This window comes from Notamacropus eugenii, chromosome 3 (genome assembly GCF_028372415.1).
Source record: "Notamacropus eugenii isolate mMacEug1 chromosome 3, mMacEug1.pri_v2, whole genome shotgun sequence".
Classification (NCBI taxonomy): domain Eukaryota; kingdom Metazoa; phylum Chordata; class Mammalia; order Diprotodontia; family Macropodidae; genus Notamacropus; species Notamacropus eugenii.
The window spans coordinates 377,336,092-377,361,084 of record NC_092874.1 but is presented as its reverse complement, the minus strand read 5'-3'; the positions used below and the strand labels follow the sequence as shown (position 1 = coordinate 377,361,084).

Below are 24,993 nucleotides of genomic sequence, written 5' to 3'. Positions count from 1 at the left end.
AAGTAATAATGTAAATTCAAACAAGGTAGGAATGTTCAAAATATTTAAGGTGACAGACTTATTTTGAAAACTTCAGAAGTACCATAATTGCTACGGAGTAATTTCAGAATATTTCTGTTTAATTATATTTAAATGTTTATTTCTGAAAGTTAATTTTGTGGAAGTGATGGGGGTAGAGGAGACTTTCCCTTAAGAAATCATTGTGTTAAGAAGCTTGTGTCTGAAGTCTGTTATAAAAAATGTTTAGTTTTATTGCAAATTAGAATGATACTCTAGGAGTCCCTGGCCATAATAATAGTAATAAACAATAACTAGTATTAACATGGCACTTTAAGGTTTGTAAAACACAATACATATGCCAGACAGCTAAAAGTGGCTGAGTGGATAGAGCACTGGACCTGGAATCAAGAAGACCTGAGTTAAAATCTAGTCTTAGACACTGACTAGCTGTGAGACTCTGGGCAAGTCACTTAACCTTTGTTTGCCTTAATCTACTGGAGAAGGAAATGGTAAACTTTCCAGTGTCTTTGCCAAGAAAACCCCATGGACAGTATTGATGTGCTATGGGGGTCATGAAGAGTCAGATATGACTGGAAGACTAAACAAAAACATACATATATGTAATGGTAATTTAAATGGGAAGATCTTTCCCATTCATTAATAGGCCGTGTAACCTGCCATGGAAACCTGAGTCACATGGAGCTTGGGGTGGGAGGAGCTTGCTGAATGGGTGGAGCAGGAAGAGGCGGAGCTAGAGTAGAACTGAGAAGAAATTGATCAGAGAGCAGTCAGAGGGAGGAAAGATGCAGGCAAGCAGGCTGCTGGCTAGCCTGAGTGATTTTGTGATTGTGACTTTGTTTAAGGGAGCCTGCTTGAGATTTGTTTAATGGAGCTGGTTTGTGGGAAGCCTAGCAGGGGGAAGGCTTGGGGATGGTGTTGTGCTCTGCACTTTTATTGTGTATGGATTTTTGTTACTATGATGGATTTGGCTTTCTAGTGTCTGAATAAATGTTTTGGTTCTGTCTTCCATGTGGAGAGTCTGTGGTATTTTGTGATTCAGAATTGCACTGGGATATTCATGGCTGCCATAGGCACTATGAATATTGGGTTGGTGCTACAATATGCTATCTCATTGATCCTCATTTCAACCTTGTGAGAGAGGTGCTACTATTATCCCAGTTTTACAGAGAAAATAGAGACTAAGAGAAGTTCAGTAACTTGCTTAGGGTCACACAGCCAATAAATGTCTGAGGTGGGATTTGAACTTGGGTTTTTCTGACTCCAGGTCCAGTACACTTGCTGCACTGCCTAGTTGCTTTCAAGGGATTGAAAGGTGGGCAAGAGTGAGTGAAATGGAGGAAAACTTTGTCCTGGTTATCGTCCTCTCCACCTCCTGTCCCCTAGCCCCTTTCCCCCCCCCTTCACCCTGTTCCCCATTCTCTGCTTGCCATAAGGAAAGAAGGACAAAGGGATGTGATCTGGTAACTTAGAAGGGTAAATAGTAACCTTTCTCTGGAGAACTGTAAACAGGAAGTTAAAAATATAACCTACTATTAAGATGATCACAGGTAAAGAGCCACCTGAATGGAATCTGGAGGCCAAGTGACTGCCTACATCATGAAAGTTTAATCTAATTACAGGCACAGCAATGAGGAGAAAATAAACGGCTAGTGGTGTGCCAGTCTCTGAAATGGAAAGTTCTGCAGTGGAAAAAAGCATTTGATTTGAAAGGGGACATACCAGGTCTGCCTTAAGGTTCTTCCAATAACTAGGGGCAGTAACTAATGGGGAGAACATGATGTGATGGATAGGACATAGGACTTAACCCCAATTCAGACCTCAATAGCTATGTGACCCTGGAAAAGTCACTGCATTTTTCTATGCTTCAATTGCAAAATTAAGGAGGTTGGACTCAGTGGTCTCTAGGGTTCACTTCCAAATCATTTTTTTTGGGAAGTTATCAGGGTTAAGTGACTTATACAAGGTCATATAAGCAATAACTGTCTGAGGCCAGATTTGAACTCAGGTCCTCTGGAATGTGGGATCAGTGCTTTCTCCACTGCACCACCTAGCCACCCTGCTTCCATCTTCAAAATCTACAACCTTATAATCCTAGTCTGAGAAATACTATAAACTGAGGATAGGACAAAGGCATTCTCAGTTCTGCTACTCACTGGACAGATGATCTCGGCCATGTCATATAAACTCTCTGGACCTCAGTTTCCTTATTTGTTAAAAGAGAGGGTCAAATGAAATGATCTCCTGGCAATTTTCTATGATTCTGAATTATGGAAAACCTCAGTCACATAAGCAATTATATTTGTGATATTTGTTATGCTGTCTAAATGTCTGATTTTATCAGTAGTTCATAGTTTTAGTTTCCTGGGGCTCTGAGATACTAAAAGTAACATGCCCATAATCACACAGCTAGTATGTATTAGAGGTGGGATTCCAGCCCAAGTCTTCCTCACATTAAGGCTAGCAGCTTCTCTTTATTCTACTCCAGTGCCTCTCAATTAGTCTTATCCAACATTAAAACAGGTACTTTAAGAACTCCTAAGCAACAGAATGAATGGATGGTTTTTAATAGTTTAGTTCAATTTCATTCAGCAATCACTTAGAAAGGGCCTACTGTGTGTAAGGCACTGTTGAGTACGAGTTACCATTGTGATAATGGTAGTCAAAATAACCAAAATAATTTCCGGTAGTATTACCAGAAGCATAGTGTCCTGAAGGAGGGAGAGGATTGTTTCATTTTGCTCTGTCTTGATCAGACCACGTGTGCAATACAGATCTGAAAGTAATAAAATTTACTTTAAAACTGATCTATATATAATTAAGAATTTTTACTAATTCATTCTGACCTTTCTTTTCCCCCAATTTCTGCTTCACGTATTTGCTAGAATCCTCTCTTTCCTTCTGCTCTCAGATATACTGGTGGGTAGAGTTAGCGTATTCTGTGCTTGATTTTCTCTTAATTAAGCTATTACAGCCTCTGGTGGTCCCTTTGGAGAGAGTCACCAATAACTATCCTTCATCTGTGCAGTGAATTACACTATGGATCATGCAGGTCATTACCTTGACCTCATAAAACACATCACATAAAAAAGAAATTCACATTTCTGAATGATTACTCCTGACCTAAGTGGAATTCTTTGTCTATGCTGAAAAATTACAATGCTTCTGAATCATAGAATCTGAGGATTCTATGACATCTGCCTGATGGATTACTCCCCTCTACAACTTCCCTGCCAAGAGGTCAGTGATGGGGAACTAATGATCTCAAAAGGCAGCCCATTCTGTTTTGTACAGCTTAATGCTTTTTGAGATTGGATTGAAATCTGTTTCTTAGGAACTCTATTCATGGGTTCTAATTTGCCCCTCTGGGGATAAGAAGAATAACTCTAATGCCTTTCATATATCAGTCCTTCATATATTTGAAGATAGCTGTTATGACTTTCTGAAGCCTTCTCTTCTCTGCAAACCACTGGTTTCTTGAATTGATACCCATATGGTATTGTGTATATCTCTTCATCATCCTACCTCTCGTTGTGTTCTAGAATACTGATAGTCCTTTTAAAGAACAAAACTCAGAACAGAATACAGTATACTAGGGTAGAACACACAGGACAATTGCTACCTTTCTTTTTGATACTAATTCTGCCTGAAGTTTCTTTAGCTTTTTTGGTCACCATGTCAAATGGTTTATTAAGCTAGAAGGACTACTAGGTCTTCCTCAACTGAGCTGTAGTCTAGTAATGTCACCTTCATCCTCTATATGCATAATTGATCTTTTGTTTTTCTTAAAATTCTAAATTCAAGACTTCAATGGATTCAGGTATTGTAGTTATATTATCATCTAACCCATGATTTGTGTGGGACCCATAGAATAGAAAGATAGAAGGGGAACTGGGAAACTCAGTCTAATGATAGTTGTCATCTTTCCTACCTGGGTTCATTTAGGTAGAGTTCATAATCTGAACTGAGGAAACCCTTATATCTGTGTGAACACCAATCTACCTAATATTAGAATTAATCCCAGTTCATTGTTTCCAACTCTCTACAAATAGTCAGATGACTGGCTCCTCTCATGGAGTCTTGGCCTCCTGGTCAGTCTCTTGTGGCCCGCCATGATATCGTTTAGTAGTCAGGAAGTCCTTCTTTTGTCTATTATCTCTGCTGCCTAACCTGACCCAGATGAGCAAATGCAGTACTGTACACTAAATCTCTGAGCGCTGCCCACTCTTTTTCTGCTCCACTGTTGCCAACTGTGTGTTGGTTCAACTTTCCTTCCAAGTCAGCAGCAAAGTGTTCACGCTCAGAGAACAGCTCTAATTTGTTGACATTAATTCTTCTGGGAGTTATTTTGTCTTGGGGGTGGCGCTTTTGATGAATGCAAATATTTAGCTTGGACAGGATAAATCTATGATCAGTCCAGCACTCTGTACCACACATTGCCTTTGTCACTCTCACATCTTGTCTGTCTCTTCTCCTTACAATCATGTAATATATTAAATGCCACTGTTTGCTGTGAGGGTGCATCCATGAAGTTTTATTGCATTTAGATAAATGGAAGACAATGTTGGTGAGGAGAAGGTCATGTGACGCATGTCTTCAGCAGTAAATGACCATTGGTGTTGCTGTTTCCAACTCCATTCCTCCCTAGGACTTTCTGCCAAGTCTAGTAGTCTGAGCCTACTCTAGCATTAAAGTCACCCAGAATTATAAGCTTGTCCTCTTTTGGCACATTGATGATAAGGGTCTTTAGGTCTTCATAAAATTTTTCTTTGCCTTCATCAGGGTTTGTCATGGTGGAAGCATAAGCACTGATGATGGTGGCATGGTGTTTTCCTGTGAGTGCAAACATATTGTCATGAGCCTGTCATTCACTCCTTTTGGCAGGCATACCAGCTTGCTGATTAGATTATGCTTCAGAGAGCACAACTCTGATGGGCTGGCCACATTGTTCAAATGCAAAATGTATGCTTGCCAAAAAGACTATTTTATGGAGAACTTGCATGGGGCAGGCAATCACATAGTGACCAGAAGAAACGATACAAGGAAACTCTCAAAGTCTCTCTCAAGAACTTTGGATTTGATCGTGCAACATGGGAGACACTGGCACAGGACCGCTCAGCATGATGTGCCCACATAAGAAAAGGTGCTGTGCTCTTTGAGCAAAGCAGAATTGAGACAGCATAAACGCAAGATGCACCAATTTGAGATATCCACCCCAAATATTCATACAGACTATCTGTGCCCAACCTGTGGTAGAGCGAGCTCATATTGGTCTGATCAGCCACAGTTGGACACACAGAAATTTCACTTTACAGTGGTGATGTTGTTTTGGTCCTCTTTGAAGATGAAGGACAACAACCACCAATCTCTGCTACCTAACCTACTCGCATGTTTCCCCACAGTAGGCTGTCTCCACTACATTTGACTTCCCTGATCTTTGAAGCTCTTTCCAGGTCATTTTCTTCACAGAGAAGTTTGGGACATAACTTCTTTACAACAAACTGAGTAACTGTGAGTTTTTGCTGCTCCTTTGTTTATTTATTTTTGGTTGTTGTGGTTGTGGGCTTGTGTCCTGATATATAGGTTGTTGTGGGCCACTCTGTGGGCCCACATTTCTGCCCTGATCTTTATAGTCACTTCTTCATTGATTAACATCGTACAGATGCTTCTGAAACTGATAACATCCCTAGCTAGCTCTCTTGTAAATGTTCACAAGGGGAAAGAGGTGGGAAAGCATGTCTGGCTCAGTGAGATTCATCTTGACTAATGGGAAACCAATAACTCTCAAAGCATATGTTCAATGTGTAGTGGGTAGGGGTGATGGTGGAGAAGGAGTATCAAGGTGGCCATTTGTGTAGATGGAAGACTTTTTATTAATTCTTATTCCTCCTTGGTGCATGTCTAGCTTTGACATGTGGATGTTGAATCACAGAATGTTAGAGTTGGAAAGGACCATGGAGATAATCTAATCTAACCCCTTCATTTTATAATAAAGCTAATAATAACCACAATAGTGATAAATAACATAAGAATGGTGGAATCAAAAGGAAATGTCCCCACTAACTCAACCAATAATATGATGGCCCAGAAGCATCAAAGAAATGACTGAGTCATGGGGATCTGTTTACAAAAGTAAGAGGGTTTATGATAGATAGTAATTTAGGATCAGGTAGGTCATTGCCAACTTCAACGACAGAATATTTTTAGAGTCCAGAGATATTGACTAATGTAGATTATGAATTATGTGGTAGGAACTGTGGAACATATTACTGCAGGTGACAAAAAGTTTAGCATCTATTGGATATCTAGAAAGACAATTTTGGGTGACTAGAGCTATTTAACAGAAGCTCTTTATCACTGCAAACTAACTAGAGAAGAAATCTCCACATTACATTACAAACTCCACAATATCTTTGAGAATTCAGGATAAAAACTCTACAAGAATCAGGCATCAACAGGCAAAACTGTTCCCTACCACTATCCAGACTTAACATTGATCCATAAAAGATTTATGAATAACATTTTTCATAGACATTGCTGAACTTAATACTCATAATTTCCAGGGCTATTTTAGATTTAGATTCCCACTCATGCCATGAAAGGCTTTCAAAATATAGAGACCTATCAGAAGAAATGAAAACCTTGGAGAAACAAGATGAGGTACATATTATCCTTGTCAGCCTGTCTCCTATTGGAGTTGATGGAATGCTTGGGTGCAGGTGCTTGGACCCCAATTCTAGAATCACATTTTTTTCTAAAAATCACATTTCTCCCTAGCCTCAAAGCACTACTATGGCAGGCAGTTTCTCCCTAGCCCAAGGGCAAGCCTGCCCCAGAAACAACCATTATCTCTCTTCCTGATACACTAGCCAGTTGTACCTATAGGAACTTATTAGTCTTAACAAGCTGTGTGCTAGCTGAACTGGCTGTGTACTGGGTCATAACAATATTCACTACTCACTAACCAATCAGATGTATCCTAGACTTAGACACACCTATACTCCCTTACATTTATCTTGTCTAACAAGACATTGATGAGAGCAGCCTGGTATTCCTTAGTCAGCCCTGACTGTTGGTTGACTTAGTGACGTTTCAGGCCTAAAACCACACCTGCATGTAGCCCCTCCTTGGGCCATTTCCTGATGAACTCTGGGTAACATACCTGTGTAGTAGATACTAAAAGTGCATGTTCCTTTAAAAACTAACCACTCCTTAACCACTCCCTAATGCCTCACTGAATCACCTAGTTAGCATATTTGGCACATGTATCACTCTAGAATATCCTATATAAACTTTACCTGTCTCTCTGAGGTTGCAGGTTCCCTAAGAACTCTTGCCTGCTGAAAAGTGTAATAAATCTTTACCTTTACCTGAAAAATGCTTGAGTCCTCTAATTCATTCCAGGTGACCTGTCCCTGGTACTCTGGTCTTTGTGGAGTCTCACCACTCCCCCCCAACTCTCCAGCCCTCATCAGAGTTATTTCTGAGATGCTTTCTTATTTATTCATCTATTCATTCATTCACTTGTTTATTTATCTATGCTCTACCCATTGTGCCACCCAGCTGCTCCTCTTTAAGATGCTTTCAATGAGTCTACAAAAGATGAGCTTATATCTTAAAATAAAATTCATACTCTTCCCAGCTCTGCTCCTGGCTCTTAGACTTACAAAATATGCTGTCTCATCCTGAAACTTCTCTTACATCCTTGATCCTCTTTGCCCTGGAACATTCAAAAGCACACGTGGCCTTCTCAACATGGAATATGCCACTGTAAGGTCTACCTCCTTCTCCCATTGAGCTGTTCCTGGAACAAAATGGAGCTGCTCCATTTTGTGGAGGGGCACAGGCCAACTTTTATTCCTCTTCTGGCTTTGTTCCAGGCTTCCAGATTTCAAAACCGCATACAAACCACCTTCATATGCTCTTCCTCACTTTCTTCCCCTTTTTGTGTGTTGTCTTCCCTTATTAGAATATAAGTACTTAAGAGCAGGGACTCTCTTTTTTCATGTATTTGCATCCATACTACTTGGCACAGTGCCTAGCACAGAGGAAACACTTATAAATGTTTGTTTCTTTTCCAAAACTCTTACTCAATTACAAAAAGTATTTAATCCACCTGTGCAAAAAGTCTGCAGAACATTACATATGAGAGACTGATAATAAGATAGGAATTTATTTTCAGACTATTTATCTCTGGATCTCCTCAAAATGGTATTTCAGTGATAATATTAATAACAACAATGCTAATAACTGACTTTTATAATGCTTTAAAAGTTTGTGAAGCTCTTTACATATTTTATCTCATTTGATCTCACAACCACCATGTGAGGCACATGCTATAATTATTATCTCTGTTATATAGATGAAGAAACTGAGACAGACAGAGGTCAAACGATTTTCTCAGGGTCACACTGCTAATATGTGTCTGAGGCAGGATCTGAACTCAAATCTTCCTGACTTCAAGTCTATCATTCTATATCCTGATCAAATTCATATGCTTTTTTTCAGATGTTACTTGACTAATGCTGTGAACATGAACTCTATACTACAGCTTGAACCACTGGCTACATCTTGTTGTCTAGCTTCTTTCCACACCCATTCTTCCCGTCCCCTCCCCCCCGTGGCTATAGTAGTAAAATGAAAAGAAATTAGAAGAAAAGGAAATATAATGAACCCATGAACTTAGAGGAGTTGGGGCTTGTGAAGATAAAACTGGGCAAGGTAAGGGAGTTGGGGGCATGGGGAAGGAAGATGTAGGTCTGCCATGTGGGAGATTCAGCCTGCTCTTCTTGGCCCACAGAGATCAGGACCAATAGTAGTGGGTAGAAGCTGCAGAGAGAAATTAAGTTCAATGAAAGCAAAATCTTAACAATTAGAATTGTCCCAGAATGGAATGGATTGCTTCATAAAGTAGTGAGACTCTTGTCATTTAAAAAAATCAAGTTGAATTCAGATGGTCATATGTCCAGTGTGGTAGAAGGGCTATACTTCAGGTAGGGATTAGACTAGCTGATTTTGGTAATGCCTTCTAACTCTATGAGTCTATCTATGATTCATTTTCTAATAGGTTCATCTAAAAATTAGGGTAGGCTATAACTGCCTTCAAATCCCAGAAATCTTTTGAGTTTTCTGGGACCTTCTACTAGAGTAGTGGTTCTCCAAGTGTGACTTGGGGGCCATGAGGTGAAAACTCTTTCATAATAATTCTAAGACATTTAATTTCCAACGGTAAATATTGTGGCACCTAGGTGGTGCAGGCGATAGAGTACTGGGGCTTGGAATCAAGAAAACTCATCTTTATGAGTTCAAATCCAGCCTTAGACACGTCCTAGCTGTGTGACCCTGGGCAAGTCACTTAACCCCGTTTGCGTCAGTTCTTCCTTTGTAAAATAAACTGGAGAAGGAAATAGCAAATCACTCTAGTATCTTTGCAAGAAAATCACAAATGGCACCCTCTACATTAAGGGATCGAAGGGAATGGAATAGGATATTCCAGAAGTCAAAGGAACTAGGACTAAAACCAAGAATCACCTACCCAGCAAAACTGAGTATAATACTTCAGGAGAAAAAATGGTCTTTCAATGAAATGGAGGATTTTCAGGTTTTCTTGATGAAAAGCCAGAGCTGAAAAGAAAATTTGACTTTCAAACACAAGAATGAAGAGAACCATGAAAAGGTGAAAAGCAAAGAGAAGTCATAAGGGACTTACTAAAGTTGAACTGTTTACATTCCTACATGGAAAGACAATATTTGTAACTCTTGAAACATTTCAGTATCTGGGTACTGGGTGGGAGTACACACACACACATGCACACACGCACACATACATGGAGACAGAGTGCACAGAGTGAATTGAAGAGGATGGGATCATATCTTAAAAAAAAAAATGAAATCAAGCAGTGAGAGAGAAATATTGGGAGGAGAAAGGGAGAAGTTGAATGGGGCAAATTATCTCTCATAAAAGAGGCAAGCAAAGACTTATTAGTGGAGGGATAAAGAGGGGAGGCGAGAGAAAATCATGAGGTCTACTCTCATCACATTCCACTAAAGGAAAGAACAAAATGCACACTCATTTTGATAGGAAAACCTATCTCACAACACAGGAGAGTGGGGGACAAGGGCACAAGCAGGGTGGGGGGGAGGATAGAGGGAAGGGCATGGGGAGGAGAATGCAATCTGAGGTCGACACTCATGGGGAGGGAAAGGATCATAAGAGAATAGAAGTAATGGGGGACAGGATAGGATGGAGGGAAATATAGTTAGTCCTATACAACACAACTAGTATGGAAATCATTTGCAAAACTACACAGATTTGGCCTATATTGAATTGCTTGTCCTCCAAAGGGAAGGGGTGGAGAGGGAGGGAGCTAAAGAAGTTGGAACTCAAAGTGTTAGGATCAACTGTAATGTTCTTACCACTAGGAAATAAGAAATACAGGTTAAGGGGTAAAGAAAGCTATCTGGCCCTACAGGACAAAAGAGAAGATGGAGAGAAGGGCAGAGAGGGAGGATAGAAGAGAGAGCAGATTGGTCACGGGGGCAATTAGAATGCTTGGGTTTGGGGGGGGAGGGGATAAAAGGGGAGAAAATTTGTAACCCAAAACTTTGTGAAAATAAATGTTAAAAGTTAAATAAAAAAAAAAAAAAGAAAATCACAAATGGGATCATAAAGGGTGAGATATGACCAAAAGGACTAAACAACTATTGACAGATAAAACTCACACAAACAAAAGCTTTTTTTGAGGAGTCCTCGATTTTTAAGAGTATCTGGGGGGTCTGAGAACAAAAAGCTTGAGAACTGCTATACTGGGGGGATCACATGGATTTTCTCTGGTTCCCTTTTCATCTTCTACCTACAATATGATTTCCTCCCAAAGGAATACCCTTTATAAATACTTCTCTCCTCCTCTAGAATGGAAGCTCATTGCAAAAGGATTGCTTCATTTGAAGATTGTTTCATGTTTTGCACTTGGATCCCCAGTGACTAGACTAGACTAGTATGGTATGTGGCAGTGTGCTGAATAAATAGTTATTGATTAATTGACTGATGAGTTGAAAGGGACAATATATAGGACAAAAGCTAGTGAGGATGGTAGGATGAAGTAGAATCCTGCCTTTGACACCTACTGCTCCATAACCCTGGGAAAAGTCTCTAACTTCTCTGAGACTCAGTTTCCTCATGTGCAAAAATGAACAAAACAATTGCTCTAATATGTACCTACTTCATAGGGTTGTTGAGGGGGGGGTTAAGTTAAATAATGTATGTAAAGTGTTCTTCAAACTTTGAAGTGCTAGATAAATGTCTATGACTATTGTCATTATCATTTATTTATTTATTCATTTATCCATCCATCTATCCATCTATTCATCTATCTATCTATCTATCTATCTATCTATCTATCTATCTATCTATCTATCTATCTGTCTGTCTGTCTGTCTGTCTGTCTGTCTGTCTGTCTGTCTGTCTGTCTGTCTATCTATCTATCTATCTATCTATCTATCTATCTATCTATCTATCTATCTATTTATCTATCTATCTATCTAATGTCCCTTGATGGTCATTTGAGATGAAGTTTCTCCCAGCACAGCATGAGTTGGTCTAGTAGAACAGGGTGGAGGTGTTCAGTTTGCTGGGTATAAAGTAAGAAGTAGGGGAGGTTGGATCTAGGCCAAGCCAGGCTGCAGTAAGCCCTTGATCCATAATCATTATTGAATCAGCTCAGACAAGGACATAGCAACCTTTGCACAGTCTGGTTCATCTTGAAGGATATCAGCCAGCCAGTCCCTCCTGGAGTTGGTCCATCAATGCTGGCTCATTCCAAAGCACATGTTGGCTTAGTGCCTATAATCCATTTCTATATTTCAACCAACCCTCCCCTCTCCCTGTTCTCTCTTTGGAGGCTCCAGACTTTTTGGTGGGTTTGCTCTTGCTGGCGGGGATTAGGAAGGCCTGCCAGGACCTCAGAAGGTTGTCATGCTGTTCTAGCAGGGGCTGTCTTTGGTAATATATGGTGTTACCCACTTCACAGCCTGTCCAGAAAGATAGTCCAACAGGAACCATATATTTTCCCTGTTGGACAGATATTCCTGTTGCTAGCGTTTCATAACTCATTGAAGTTGATCAAGCTCTCCTCTGCTGTCATGTGAAAGCATCCTCTCAGCAGAGGAATTCCAATGAAAAATTGGAGGTGATCTGTCCTTAGCTCTCTCCTCCCCAATTCTATACTTCAGATCCTCTCAACGCCATCCCACCATTCCCTCCTCCTTTGCTCCAGTTTCAAAGGATAACCTCTCCTTTTTCACACCAATCAGTCTATCAAGGATCTGTGTCTAATGATTTAATGGTGTGTCTACGCCTGCTATCCTTATGAGCAATTGAGGCCTTCTGTTCACATCCTGGTCCCTTGAAATCTGGTTTCTGGCCCCACCATGAGGCTGACACTCTTTCCATAACAGACTTCAGTTGTGGGCTGGTCTGCTTTGTGATCTGTTAAGTGATGTACGAACTCTCTTTTAAAATAATCACCATAACATTAGTATGTTTCTTTCAGTTTTTATCTTTCAGTTTTAGATACTTTGTATCTAAACTGTAACTATGAATTGATTCCCTCAATTTTTTTCACTTCATACCCTATATCCCAACATGCTTGTCTAAAAGAAATACCCATACCTTTGTAGTAAAGTGAATTTGTATCCATGTTCTGTGTTTTTCCATAGGACCTGAGAATGCTGGCAAGACTCTCAATCAATCTAGCAACCAGTATTTATTATAGCACCTACTACTAAAGACGTGCTTAGTGTATACTTCCAGGTACAAGGTTAAATACAAAGGATTAAATGATCCTTACTTGCAAGGTAAGTATTTGACTACTCCCCTGCTGCTGATGCCATGTGGGTGAGCTCCTTCTTTCTCCAACAGTCACACTTTTTGTTTCACCCCAAAGAAAACTCAGAAAACCCAAACAGCTACAGATGAAAATACATAAAGCAATCACAATAGCTAATGTCTTCCTTAGAAAGGAATTGAATTCAGAAGAGCCAGCAGGGCCATACTTTGACATTCCAGTTGAATCTTTGGTTCTCCAATAGAGCCCTCCACAGTCACTTCTAGAATCATGGTGGGACCTTGTGGTTTTAGCCTCTTCTCAGAAGACAGACGCTTTGGAGCTGTTGGACAAGCAATCTCTTTCCCATAGAACCTGAACTGTCCAAATGATCCTGGTAATAGCTAGGGGTGGTAAGATCCTATTTTCTTCCTTCTCCCACCCGCACCATGTCTTTCACTCAGATTTTTAACATTTTATTTTATTATTTTATTTTATGAACTGGGTTCTCCCTACCTTATCTAGGCTCAAAGTGCAGTAAGCCATTCACTGGTCCAATCCAATTATTAATTGGCATGGGAGTTATGACCTGCTTCATTTCCAACCTGGGATAGTTTGCCCCCTTTTGGGAAGCCTGCTGACCTCTCATGCTCAGGGGTTCATCATATGGAGCCGGATTTAGTTCAGACACCCAAATGGCTTAGCGCATTGCAGCTCAGAACTCCCCAAATGAAGCAATCCACAAGTCTCAGACCCCCTTGAAGAGATTACAAAGGAGCTCAAGTGGACTTTTTAAAAGAAAAAAACTGAAAACTTGTTCATATTAGAACTGGGGTCCTAGTTAAGGCTTTTGTTTGAATTGTATCTTGAATGAATGAATGAGAAGCTACTTATTAAGTACTTACTGTCTGTCAAACTTTGTGGCTAAGGTTCCAAAATGTTAGATGATTTGCCCAAGATTGTAAAAGTATTTCTTCATTTATATATTGCATAAGAAACCCACTCACCTGTCTATGTATAGCTAAAATAATGAAAATAAGATCCTGAATTTGATTTTGATAAATTATGATGAAGTGTTTCCCTCCCTGCCTTCACATGACATGCATCACTGATGAATCTTTTCTTTATATAAAAGTTCAAGAGAGGCAGCATGGGCTACCAGACAGAGGAGCCAGCCTCAGTCAGGAAGACCTTGGTTCAAACCCTACCTCTGACACCTACTAGCTGGTGAGCATAGGGAAATTGCTTAATCACCTGGTGTCAGGGCAATTTTCTAAGACCACAAATTAGAGTTGATTTGCCTAATTTGCACTGGTAGAGGGAGTTTCTATGCTGTCACTTCCTTACACTTATGAAATAATAGGTTCAGGATTATAAAAGTAAGCCGAGCTCAAAATCTTTATAGAGTGTTCATGAAAGGAAATGCCACACGGCTACCATGCCACAGAACACCTGGGCATGCTCAGAGATTCCACTGACTTTGATGGGAATGGTCAATCTGGGCTGGGAGGGGAGTGCTCCATTTTCCAGAATTATCTAGGGCTCCCTCGGGAAGGCTGTATATGAAAACATTCCTCTGCCAAGGATTATTTCTTTCTAGGCTAGCTAAATAATTTCTTTCATAATACACTAGAAAGACTGAAAATCAATAATGTTCAAGAGTGATATCATTGCTAATAACCATAAAGATAAAGCTAGTAAAGAAATTTTGACCTGTCTCGAAGAAATTTCCTATGAGCTTAAAATCAAGATTGTGTTGTGATTGGTGGTGGGGTTTGGGGCGACTTGATACCTTCCACGACCACCATAATGGACCTGACATTGTCTGGTACAGGGTCATACTCCCGGACAGTGCTCAAGAAATGCCTGAAGAATAAATGAAGTTACAGTAGGGCCCAGTGGGCAGCAGGTGGGGTGGTGGCATCAGTGGCTGTAGTAAAAAAAAAAGCAGGGGAAGTAGGGGCTTCCAATGGTCACTCTCTTGGGTTTGTAGGCAGCTGAGGGACAGGGCTCCAAGAAGAGCATTGTAAAGAGAAGGAGGGAGGAGCACACTCACAGACTGCCCTTAGAGCCAAAGGAAAAGTTGCAGTTTTGTATTTGTTACTCAAAATAATGGGTGGTACCAAACACCAGGGGTACCTCAGCCAAGATGGAGAACCATAAGGCCAACATTTCAGAGGTGCTGTTCAGTGGCTTTAGAATTCCTCTAAGATTGTTCTGGACAACTGAAAATGAGGCTAAAGGGGCAGAGGGGACTGAGTTTGGTGGTTAAAGTTCTGCTTCTCCCACTTAGAAGTTGTGTGATCTTAGAGTCAGCTCGCTGGAACACTGCGGCAGAGTGTTGGCCTCAGAGGATGACCTGAATTTGAAACCTCCCTCAGACACTTACTAGCTGTGTGTTCCTGGGCAAGCTGCTTAGCCTCTTTCAACCTCACTTTCCTTATATGTAAAATGGGAATAATATTAGCATTTACTTTCCAAAGCTATTGGGATAAAATGAAATAATATTTGTAAAGTGCTTTGCAAACCTAAAAGAGTTATATAAATGCTAGCTTTTGTTCTTATTATCTTGGGCAAGTGGCTATCCTCCTAGACTCAGTTTCTTTCTCTGTAAAATTCATTAATTCATTTATTAAGTGTGTACTAATTAATGTAACACATACTGTGCCACAGGTTGAGGCTACAAAGAAAAATGAAATCGTTCCTATCTTAAGGAAGCTTTCCTTCTATCATCAGGAACATATACATAGAATATTAAATATAAAAGACAAAGAAAGAAATTTCTAGGGGACAATACTAGCAGCTGGGATAGTGGATCAGCAAAGGTTATGTGTAGGGAGTGGCAATTGATCTGAGCTTTGAATCAGGCTATGGTGAAAAGAAGGAACATTCATTCTAGGCCAGTGCAAAGGCAGGAAGAAAGAAGATAGATAGAACACTGTGTGCAAGAAAAAAAGCAATATGCAATAAAATTGGAAAGAGAAGATGGATTCAGACTGTGAGAGTTTCCAAAACCAAACAGAAAAGTTTGTATTTGATCGTAGAGGAAAGATAGAGGCCACTGGGGTTTCTTGAATAGGGCAGTGATGTGGTCATATCTGTGCTTTGGGTGGATTGTATGAGATTATTTCTATGGCTTCTTCTAGCTCTAACAACCAATAAAGGCTTCAATAGGACATATTCAAATGGGTATATTTTATAACACTGAACTATTTCATGGTTGAGTCATTTTCAGTTCTGTCCAATTCTTTTGTTTGGACAGTGATGAACTGAGGTGAAACATAGCTGCCTATTAAGCAGTCCCAGAATCTGCTTCATGTTTTGATGTTGAAGTCTGAATCTCCTGAGAAAGTATATTTTTTTTAGCTTATGCTATTGATTATTTAAGTCTTGTGGATATGCACTTTTGAAAGCCTTTTGTGTTAAGCACTTTTTTTGAGTATGGGAAATAAATACCTGTCCCATACCTGATTTACAAGGAGACCTAGACATGAATCAAACCTAAGCTTTAATTCATTTTTCTCCGGGGCCCTAGGATGGGGTCATAAAAAACCAAAGAGTTTGAGAAAAAGAGCCTAGTCCTTCTAGGTGTTAGCCACACCCAAGGACATGTAGGTGCAGAGCCAAAGGGCCTCTTAATGGGGAGGGAGAGGGCAAAGCATCCCAGTCCCTTGGATCCAGCAGCACTTTTAATTGCTAGAAGAGTAATAAAATAACCAAGAGGATACTGACAGGAGCATAAAGGACAAATAAAGGTACTGGGAAAAGGGATCAGGAAGACCCCTGGTGGTCCTGCAGGTCATCTCATGGGAAATACATCTGTTAAGTAGTCTAGACTGGCCAGGACTGACCCAAGGCTTTTGGCTATAGGAGGTTATAACTGTATCTTACATTTACATAGCATTTTAAGGTTTACAAAGTGCTCTGCATAGGTCATCTCATTTGATCTTCACAATAACTTTGTGGGATAGGGACAAGAGGTATTATTATCCTCATTTCACAGATGAGGGAACAGAGAACTTAAGTGGCTTGTCTAAAGTCACACAGCCAACCAGTGCCAGAGCCAAGTCTCTTTCAAGGTATATGTTTATTCTCTGCTTTCCCTTTTCTCCTTTTCTGCCCCCAACTCCCTTCTTGGTACTGAGATGATAGTGGGGAAACTGTGGGAGGCACATCTAGACAAGGTACAGTAAACGAACCAAATGTGCAAGTGGAAGCTGATGGGATGTTGTTGTCAGTGTAGTGGGATGGACAGTCCCAGGCTTCTTGGACTTCCAATAATCACAAACTCCCTTTGTTATGGAAAACTATTAAGCCTAAGGAAGTACTTACATATTCAGCTGACTCATTGAAAATTCCATAATTCTAGCCCTAACTTTGTCCCTGACTTCTTGTATTTTTAATATTTCTCTACTTCAGACTCTCCAAGTCTGGAGTTCATGACTAGGGCTGAGCTCTTTCAGGCCAACAGACTTCCCCTAGATCTCTGTCAGACAACTCCAACTATTCAGGGAGAAGCTGGTGCCATATTATCAAATGTAATTAATTTAGAGTCTCTACATATCTAGGCATCCCAAAGAGTTAGCAGTAAGTGAAGCAATTAGTCTGGATCTCTGGATCTCTGTCCACCTGGCTGGAGATGTTTCTTTTTTTTTTTATAGTATAGGAACCAGAGAAACAGGAGAGGAAGGGTGTCAAATCATCTAATAGAGGTGTTTAAGGGCATCAAAGGGGTGTTCATCTATTGCTGAGGGTACCTAGGCTGGGGAATGTGCATTGTGAGCTCCTCTGTTTTGGAATATAATCTCCTGGAGGATACAGACTGATTTTGGCTTTTCCTTAGCATTTAGCACAGAGGCTGACATGCATGCAGTAAGTACTTAATATATGCTTGTTGACTGACTGACTTGGGATGAAATGGCATGGGTACCACAGCCACAAGTCCACCCCTTTATGCCTCAAAATGATAACTGGCCACCAAATTCATACCAGTGGGTAACAGTGCCTAGCGATGCCAGTCTTTTGGATGACCCAGTTATAAAGGGGGTGCTAACATCACCTGTGAAATTTGCTTCAGCTGCTTGGAGAATTTAAAAAGGTCATAAAGGACAATCCATGGTAGACACACAATCTAGGCTCACATGGATGTAAATATATCACTGCTGTTTTGGAGAACTAGGCGGGAATTACCTTCTTTTTCATTTTCACATTTTTGAAGATGGCATGGACCCTCCACGTTTTTGCAAACATTGCTCCAAATGCGGTTGTGTAGCCCACTGTGAGAATCCAGGTTCGGACCTAAAAATCCAAGAGAAGACAGAACTTAACATCGCTTCTCTGTACTGTAAACAGGCGTGTGGTGGTTTGCGTGTTGTCTCTCCCCTCAGAATGGGAGCTCCTTGAAGGAAGGGACTGTTTTTGCCTTTCTTTTGAGTTCCCACTGCTTTGAACCCTCTGCTTGGCATGTAACAACCGTTTAACAAATTCTTGTCGACTGACATCTTGTGAATCAATGAAATTATCTGACTTTTGAAACCATTCCAAATTCCCCCTTTACATATATGTATTAAAACTACAAGCATGAAAAGCATTTAGTTCTAGACATATTTGGAGAAGACCAAAACAATGTTTATGGTAGAACTTGCACTATCTTAGAGGAAGTTATCTCTTTACAGCATGAGAAGGAACCTTTCAGACAATCTCAAAGTGACTCCAGGCCTGAATGGCACAGAAACCATCTCCCCCTTGTTCCTACCCTCCGCCTCCCCTTCTCACCTGTGTCTCCTAGGCCCTGCCTTTTCCTTACTCAATTCTAACTGAGACTTTTCAAGGCTGCAGATACCTTGGGCTTCAATAGACCATAGATTTAGATTTAGAACTAAAGTTGCAATGGCTCTTGGAGGCATAGCCCTCTGATTTTTTTTTTACAGATGAGGAAACTGAGGCTTCGAAAGATTAAATGGCTTCTATAAAGTATCTGCAAGTGAATTTGCAGATTTGAAGCCCCAAGACCTCTGACTCTAATTTCAATATTCTTCCAATTCATGGACCCTCTCTACTCTAGAAAGATGAGCTCCATCTAGTAGGAAGAGGAGTCAGGAGTCAGGAGACCTGGGGTCTAGCCTTGACTCTTACTGTTGCCTTGTGTGGCCACTGGCAAATCACTTTTATCTCCTGAAAATGCATCAGTTGGTCTTGATGTCCTCAAAGGTCTTTTCCAGCGCAGAGTGTCTTTGAATTCAGTCAGATCTGATTTAGTAGGTCTAATTTACGGCATTTATTAGTTTTTTTTATAGTTACAATGCTATTATGACTAATTACATTCTGCCTTGCCCAAAAGGGAGAAAATTCTCCCTTCAGTCCTTTCCCTTGGTTTTTTTCTCTTGTAGCACGTAACGAAACACTCCCTCCTCCCTAGCGTGGAGTTATTTGTGTTTCAGTATAAAAATGTATGCCTTAAGTAACGGTATGGAACTTAACAGATGTTCTAGGAGGGACTGGATGTAGGCAGAGAAGCAAACCTTGAAGTGGGAAGAGAGGAGAACTAGCCCTGAGATTCCAGAGAAGTGGAGCAGGGAGCTTGGGAGAACCACGGGGAAAGGGACCAAGGGCAGTTAGAAAGCACAGAGGTTAGATGGGCAAAGCTCAAAAAACTGGAACAGGAAACAGGGGAGCTTGACGCTAGCTGGTCATAGTAACGGCCAGAGTGAGGAGATGTGTGCCCCCTAGGATAGAGAGAAGCATACTGCACTGTAAGGTCTGAAAGATGACCCCTAAAGCATGGTTTGTCTAGCCATCATTATCTAGAGATCTTTTAGGTGAGCTCATCTAGACCTGTTGTTTCAGTTGTGTCTGAATCTGTGACTCCATTTGGAGTTTTCTTGGCAAGGATACTGGAGTTGTTTGCTATTTCCTTTTCCAGCTCATTTTACAGATGAGAAAACTGAGGTGGACAGAGGTTAAGTGACTTGCCCAGGGTCATATAGCTAAGTAAGTGTCTGAGGCTGGATTTGAACTCAGGTCCTTCTGACTTTACTAGCGCTCTATCCACTGTGCCACTTAGCTGCCTCTCACCTAGGTTTAGGTAATACATAAGGAAGAATAGGGGGTGGGACCCTCTTAGGAGGTTTAAACACCTCTGCCTCTTCCCCAGATATGAGCTACCTGTTCCTGTGACTGCAGGGCCTCAACTTCCCTTTCCCTATGACTGTCAGGCTATACCTGGCAGAGAAAAACATAGTCTCTGTTACGGATCCAAAGCTTATCTCCAGTGCCACTGTCTTTAATTTGCTGACTTGACCCCAGACTGTGCTGGACCCCATCTCTGCTTAGACTTTGGAAACCTGCTTTCTTATTACAGCTTTTAGTTGATTTCTGGGACTTAATTCCCTTTCAGAATATAAACTCTATAATATAAGCTGCTTGCCAGTAAGGAGATAATTCCCTTTATTGTATCTTGTATCCCCAGCACCTAGCTAGCTCAGTGCCTGACACATAGTAAGTACTTCATGAATGCTTTCTGATTGATTGAACTTATTATTTAAGGGAAAAAAATGACTTCCTCCCTCAATTGTTTTGGAGCTTGTAGACAATGCAGCAGACACAGTCTGTTGACTCTGGGGCTGAATTTCATTAAGGGCTACTTTCTTTAGTGATCTGGTCAGCACAAACCAGTTCCCCAGGGTCTTCCTTGGCTCACAGACAAACTCAGAAGAGTAGCCTTTGGTCTCTGCTCTTCCAGAAATACAGAGGCAGGGTAACCTTTTTTAGTTCTGAAGCCAGTGGGATATGAGATACCAGGAAGATGTATAAATTCATCCAGCTGGGTAAGAAGGAATAGAATCCTGAGATTAGTCTGGACAAAGGAATGCCCCAAATTTGTCAACCTTTGTTCAGGCCTCGTAACTGTAATTCATCTGCTTAGCAATCAGGCTATAGGAAGTGACTCCAGTGTGTCACCAAAGCAAAGGCCTCTAGCAACACTCTGGCTGCTGGCTTTTATATGGTACTTGTTCATTTCTTTAAATGGAAGTAGGCTTTGGGTTCAAATGTGACCTCAGACACTTATTAGCTGTGTGACCCTGGGCAAGTCACTTAACTCTGCCTCAGTTTCTTCATTTGTAAAATGAGCTGGAGAAGTAAATGGCCAACAGTCCAATATCTCTGCCAAAATAATTGCCGATGGGATCAGGAAGAGTTAGACATGACTGAAAAACAACTGAACGGTAACAAGGTTGTGGGTAGCAGCTTCAGTGTTCCTGAGTGATTCTGGCTGTGCCTGAATATCCGTGCTCTTGCCTCCATGCTGAGAATTCCCCTCATTGCCTGCGATTTTGTGCTGAGCTTGGTTTCCCCTGATTACATAATAAAAATAGCTAACATTTACATACGGCTTACTATGTGCCAGGCATTTGTAATGATTACCTCATGGATCCTTACAACAACTCTGGGCCATAAGTGCTATCATCATCATCTCCATTTTACAGCCAAGGAAACTGAGGCAGACAGAGGCAAATGACTTGCCAGGGTCACACTGCTAGTAAGTGTCTGAGGTTGGATTTGAACTCAGGTCTTTCTGTCTTCAGGCCCAGTACTCTTTCCACTCTACCACTCAGCTGTCTGTCCTATGTGGCTTTGTTCATTCCTCCTCTGGCTTCTGCATTCATATTCTATGGCACAGGAGTTATGGACATTATTTGCCTGACTTGTGACTTTTTGCTTAATCCTTTCAGCTTTTTATACCCTTCTATACTCAACCCATTTATCTGCCTGGCTGGACATATCTCTCCTTCTTTAGCTCTACCCATAGTCATGGCCCAGTGGGGCAGCTAAGTGGTACAGAGGATAGAGTGCTGGGCCTAGAGTCAGGAAGACTCATCTTTCTGAGTTCAAATCTGGCCCCAGACACTTACTAGCTTTGTGACCCTGGGCAAGGCACTTCACCCTGTTTGCCTCAGTTTCCTCATCCATAAAATGAGCTGGAGAAGGAAATGGCAAACCACTCCAGCATCTTTGCCAAGAAAACCCCAAATGGGGCCATGAAGATTTGGATACAACTAAAAAGAGACTCAACAAAAGCAAATGACAATATGAGGGAAATTTGTTGGGCGTTTAGGAATGGAGAAGTTCTTGGGTCTTCAAAAACCCTTAGTCTATATGATAACTAAAAATAATAGCTAATAAAAAATTAACATGACACTTTAAGTTTTACAAAGCACTTTACAAGTGTTATCTCATTTGATCCTCACAAATACCCTGAAAGATAGGTGCTATTATTATCCTCATTTTACAGTTGAGGAAACTGAGACTGAGAGAGGTTAAGGGACTTGCCTGTGGTAATGTAGCCAGTAAGTCTCTGAGGTAGGATTGGAACCTAGATCTTCCTAAATCCACACCCCTGGCACATCCTACTTCCTGACTTCCTTACTTCTTTTACTCTATCCAGTAGGCTACCAGGTTGTAAGAGAAATTAGATTAGTAAAGATCTGAACTGAAGATCTGAACTAAGACAACTTGATGCATGCGGACATAGTGGACATGTGGACATAGGCTCTTTTTGAGCTGGGTAGAGCGCTAGACTTAGGACTAGGAAGACTTGGCATCAAATTCTGCGTCATACACTTACCGTCTGTGTGACCCTGGACAGTTACTTGGTCTCTATATGCCTTAGTTTTCTCCTCTGAACAATGAGGGGGGTTGTATTCAATGATCTTCTAAGATCTCTTTCAGTTCTACGTCTATGATCTTAGGAATTTTCACAAATTTTACTCATAAAAATGCTGGTTACTCACTATCTTTCCCTCCCACTACTCATCTTGAGGCTACTCTGGGCAATGACAAAGCTGTCCTGGGTTCATGGTACTATCCGGCATGAAGAGCAGCTGACTTAATACTTCTTTCCTCCCCACTGTTTTCTTCCACTCCATGTAAGAAGTCATAAATTTTGAAGTGAAATAGATACAATGAAAAACCAACAATTTTGAAAATACATTAACACTCTGAGAAGACCCTTTTATAATTTTTTCAAAAGTCTTCATCTACCTTTTTTATCCTCTTCTGATTATATCTGCCTTGTCTCAGTCATATACACCTTTCTTGTTTAGTTGTATTGTTTTATTTAATTATTAATGTCTCAGTAGTATGATTTTCTAATGTTTTATTGTCAATATTCAACATTATAGGTTAAATAGGTGTGTGAGTGGGTGGGTGTGGGTGTAGATCAGTCTAAGTTCCTAACCCTAAATTATAGTATTTTTTTAAAAGGGAAAATTAAATGACTTGTCTCCCAGCCTCTAGCTCAGCAGTACTTAACTTTTTTTTGCATCATAGATCCCTTTGACAGAATGGTGAAGCCATTCAGAATAATGTTTTAACAATTCCTCTTGCCCTAGGACTGGTTTAGCTGCATCCCAGAAATTTTGCTACGTTGTTTCATCCTTATCACTTTCTTTCGCATCATCATTAATTGTTTCCATTATTTAGGATTTCATTGTTAAGTCTTCATCTGACTATGTCTTTTGTTTGTGCTTCCTGAAATGATTGCTACTTTTACCATGTTATTGTCTATAAAGGATATGTTTATTATTTCCACCTTTTAACATTTGTTTGCTAAATTAAATCTCTGTGTCCTAATATGTGATCAATTTTTGTAAAAGTTCCACGTAATGCTGATAAATACATATATTCTTTAGCAGTCCCAGTTAGAAGAGGCCATAAGTCTTTTGGCTCTAGATTCTCCAGCAACGTGTTAGAATAATATTTATAAATAATTGTAAAGAAGGTGAAATTATTTCCCTATTTTAAAAGTATCTATCTGATAATTTTAAAAGACAGAAGTGTTGTTCATTTCACAAGTTAAACCCTTATGAATTTTTTTTTTTTTTTTGGTGAGGAAATCAGGGGTAAGTGACTTGCCCAGGGTCACACACACCCAGTTGTGTCAAGTGTCTGAGGCCGGATTTGAACTCAGGTCCTATTGATTCCAGACTGGCACTCTATTCATTGCACTACCACATGCCCCTGATGAAATTTTTTTTTTATGATTTTTCTATCAGGTCCAGGGTTTAGGTAAAGAAAAACAGCAAATGGTATATAAAATCTGAAATTCTGATGAATTATGGGTTCCTAATTTGATGTTATTCTTATATCTCTGTTGTTAATTGCATTAGCTTCATAAGGCTCAAGGTGGTTTCCACTTGAACTAATTATTAGAAAACCAAATTTAAGAGATTGTACCAAATTGCATTAGGTCTTGTTACTAGAGGATGATGGCAGAATTATCTAGGGACCTCCATGAGTGATTTGGAACTCCAGAAGCAGAGACCCTTTCATAGCTGCCCTGAGGATGAAGCCTATTCCAGAATGTCCAAGAGAAGATATATCCAGGGACCAGAGAGCTACATGGGATATCTAGGACTCAAAATATGCTGATTAAATGGACATTGGGAGTGGGTTATTAGGATACAAGGAGACTTGATGTTAGTTAATACTGATGATGGTTATTGTACTGTTTGCCCTTTTGTTTCATGTTTATGTTTAAGTTTTCTTGGTTACCTTGGAGACTTGTAAATTTTCCCTTCTTAAAATTAATCAGTGCATTGTGAGACCTCTAAGTAGTTTGATCTGAAACCTGACATGTAATTCTGACTATGAATATGTGGAAAAACCTTATAGATGTGCCTTATGGATAAGTGATCCATGTCATTCCCCCATGAATCAAAAGGGGGAAACTGAGGGAATTGGAGCAGCAAGTGCTGGTGGGATTGAATGAACCACAGTAACTCCTTCTTTTGATTTAGTTCTGGAGCTAGCTCAGTTCCCTTTCTTTTCAATTATGGGTCTAGTCCAATTTCTGTCTTGTGAGAAAGCTTTATTTAATTGTGGGAATTGAGAGAGGACTTTGTTACATTTGCTTGAACCTTGCCCTGCATGGCTGGGAAGCTGGACCACCTCCATCTTTTGCTTAGAGACCCTTAACTAAGCACTTAGGTTATTCTGATCAGAAACCTGGTCAGATCTGAAGACTGATTCAAGTTTTCTCACAGTTATGAATCTCAAGGAACCCATCTGTCTTATCTGAAAATTGGTCCCATACTGATCAATCAGTTACTGTTTCCATATTTCTTTGATTGTATACAGACACTTGGTGGGG

The 24,993-nt window shown here is 40.4% G+C and overlaps 1 protein-coding gene across 2 annotated transcripts in view; it reads right to left on the bottom strand.

Moving 5' to 3' along the window:
- Positions 1-24,993, bottom strand: part of GABBR2 (gamma-aminobutyric acid type B receptor subunit 2) — an 818,519-nt gene that overhangs the window by 128,756 nt on the left and 664,770 nt on the right. For both annotated transcript variants that reach the window (XM_072597481.1, XM_072597480.1), the window contains exon 12: positions 18,033-18,140. In XM_072597481.1, the coding sequence (XP_072453582.1) occupies positions 18,033-18,140 (108 nt within the window). The remainder of the gene's footprint in view (positions 1-18,032; positions 18,141-24,993) is intronic.